Source organism: Sardina pilchardus, chromosome 19 (assembly GCF_963854185.1).
Source record: "Sardina pilchardus chromosome 19, fSarPil1.1, whole genome shotgun sequence".
Classification (NCBI taxonomy): domain Eukaryota; kingdom Metazoa; phylum Chordata; class Actinopteri; order Clupeiformes; family Clupeidae; genus Sardina; species Sardina pilchardus.
In genome coordinates this window covers 13,878,042-13,880,541 of record NC_085012.1, presented here as the reverse complement: position 1 = coordinate 13,880,541, position 2,500 = coordinate 13,878,042, and the positions used below count along the sequence as shown (strand labels likewise).

The following is a 2,500-nucleotide window of genomic DNA, read 5'->3' as shown; positions in this document are numbered from 1 at the left end:
GCATATGCCATTGGTTGTGTATGAGAGATGATAATTGTAGGCGTGTGTGTGTGAGAGATGATAATTGCAGGCCTGTGAGTGCATGTGTGTGTCAGTGTGTGTATGTGTGCGTGTGTGTGCGTGTGTGTGTTTCTCTGTGTGTGTGTGTGTGAGTGAGTGTCGGGAAAACAGATGTCACCATCTGCCAGGCACTGACGGCGAGTGCATCATCTCCCGGCGTCTCCACCAGTAATCTCTGATCAGTACATCAGCCAGGTACGGGCTGTCAAACACTGCTCAAAAACACACACACACACACACACACACACACACACACACACACACACACACACACAGTGAGTCACACACACAGACACACACACACACGCACATCTGAACACACACACACCCACTGAGTCACACATACATAAAGAGTCCCACAATCACACACATACACACACGCACATGCACACTCACAAAAGCCAGGTGATGACACACACATATCCATGCACACACAATCTCACACATTCAGACACAAAATAACAAAGTGATGAGTGACACACACTCGCACACACACTTACATATTCAGGCACACATACTGACACAAAGAGACTGGCGACACACAGACACACTCACACCAACACGTGCACAGACACACATGCAAGCACTCATGCGCACACACGCACACACACACACACACACACACGCACACACACACACACACACACACACACACACACACACACACACACACACACACACACACACACACACACACACACACACACACACCTGTCTGCTACTTTGACACCTCTAAATGTAGTCGGGAATGTGATTTCCATTCAGATTCGCTTCAGCAGGGGAAAAATCTCTGGCAACAATCTCCCATCATAGGCTTACAAAGCCAGTGATCTGAAGCCATCCGCAGAGGCGGCCATCACTAATAGAGAATGACAGCTCTGTGTGTCTGACATGCAAACACACACACACACACACACACACACTCTCTCGGAGCCACAAGCACGCTGTTATCATGATTACTGATCTAAAGAGAGCTCACCGATTACGTTTAGCGCATTAACACCGAACCTGCCACTCGCACACACAGCCATGTGGAGAAGCAAGTCAAACGATGAATCCTGCTGACAGGCCGGCAGTGCTTAAGCATACAAACACGAGTGGACTCCAGGGTGCGGCAGCGTCGCTCTCACTTGCTTATTGCTTCATTACTCCAGAGCTCAAAATGCGTCTGCTGTGGTGCAACTGGCTACAGTGGCCACGTCACGTTCGGGTCCACGGGTTCGAGACCAGCCCGGGTCATTTCCTGTTCCGGGTCATGTTCCCACCCCATCTCTCTCTCTCTCTCTCTCTCTCTCTCTCTCTCTCTCTCTCTCTCTCTCTACCACTCCCTTCCTGTAAGTCTCATCACTATCTATCTTATCTGAATAAAGGCAAAAAGCTCAAATCATCCTCCATGTCATCAAGTACCCTATGCACATGATAACATCAGCAGTTTTGAGCCCTTTTCTTATAAAAAAAAAATAATAATAATAATGTCATGCATACATTCATACAAATTGTCTTGATGACAAAAGAGATTCTCTACAGGTACAATACATTACCAATTACATGATATTGTGTTGATCACAGTTTGTTCAGCTTCTCTGTTGAATGGTTATATCCTCCAAGACATCTAGACATCTGTTCATTGTGTCATAAGTCATAACATGCAGGACACAAAATCTTACCTTTCCCAGAGTCTCATTTCGCGTTTCGTAAAAAACAACATGCCACTGTGCCGTCCATCTTGGTACACTAGGAATGTCTTTGGCATGTACAGTAAGAAAGGCTTCCCTTTGTTTCCGACCAGGTCGTACTGTAAATGCCTGTAAATGTTCTGTAAAGTTTCTTTAAAATAATGTTCTACTTTCTTCTAAAGTGTTCCACTACACCCAGTTGCGAACTCTCTGGGTTAGGAACAGTGTCATGGATACCATTCAACATAATACAAATAGCTTTTGTTGGAGACAATTTCTGATGATCAATCACTGTGAGGAAGAGCAATCCTGAACATTTAGAAATATGAAAGAACGACTAAGGATGACTTGGCATGTTGTCTTGTTTATAAATATTGGCAGAAGGGCTTTTCATTCAGATGTCACTGAGATGCTAATTGCCATAAATATTTACTTTTGGAAGAAAGAACTAACGATTCTGAGCAGGTTACAGGCTTTAGTCAGCAGCGCGGTGTGTGGTGCTTGTTTGTTTTGAGAAATACACACACACATGCTGTCTTAAAATGTGACAGATAATTTGAGAGAGGTAGAAGAGACAAGAGACAAAGAGACTGTGAGAGAACAAAAGAATGTGATCGGCGTGACTGTGCGGTGACCCGTCACGTCGCGTTGCGTCGTGATGTCCAGGCGGTCCACTCACCGTAGACATAGAGGGTGTAGTCCTCGAAGGTCACTCCCACCTGATTGGTCGCCACACAGCGGTACGTGCCGTTGTAGGATTTGTT

General features: G+C 45.6%; 1 protein-coding gene across 3 annotated transcripts in view; it reads right to left on the bottom strand.

Moving 5' to 3' along the window:
* The window catches only part of cadm1b (cell adhesion molecule 1b), a 221,184-nt gene that overhangs the window by 46,818 nt on the left and 171,866 nt on the right, over positions 1–2,500 (bottom strand). For all 3 annotated transcript variants that reach the window (XM_062521189.1, XM_062521188.1, XM_062521190.1), the window contains one exon: positions 2,416–2,500. This exon is cut by the window's right edge and continues 88 nt beyond it. In XM_062521189.1, the coding sequence (XP_062377173.1) occupies positions 2,416–2,500 (85 nt within the window). The remainder of the gene's footprint in view (positions 1–2,415) is intronic.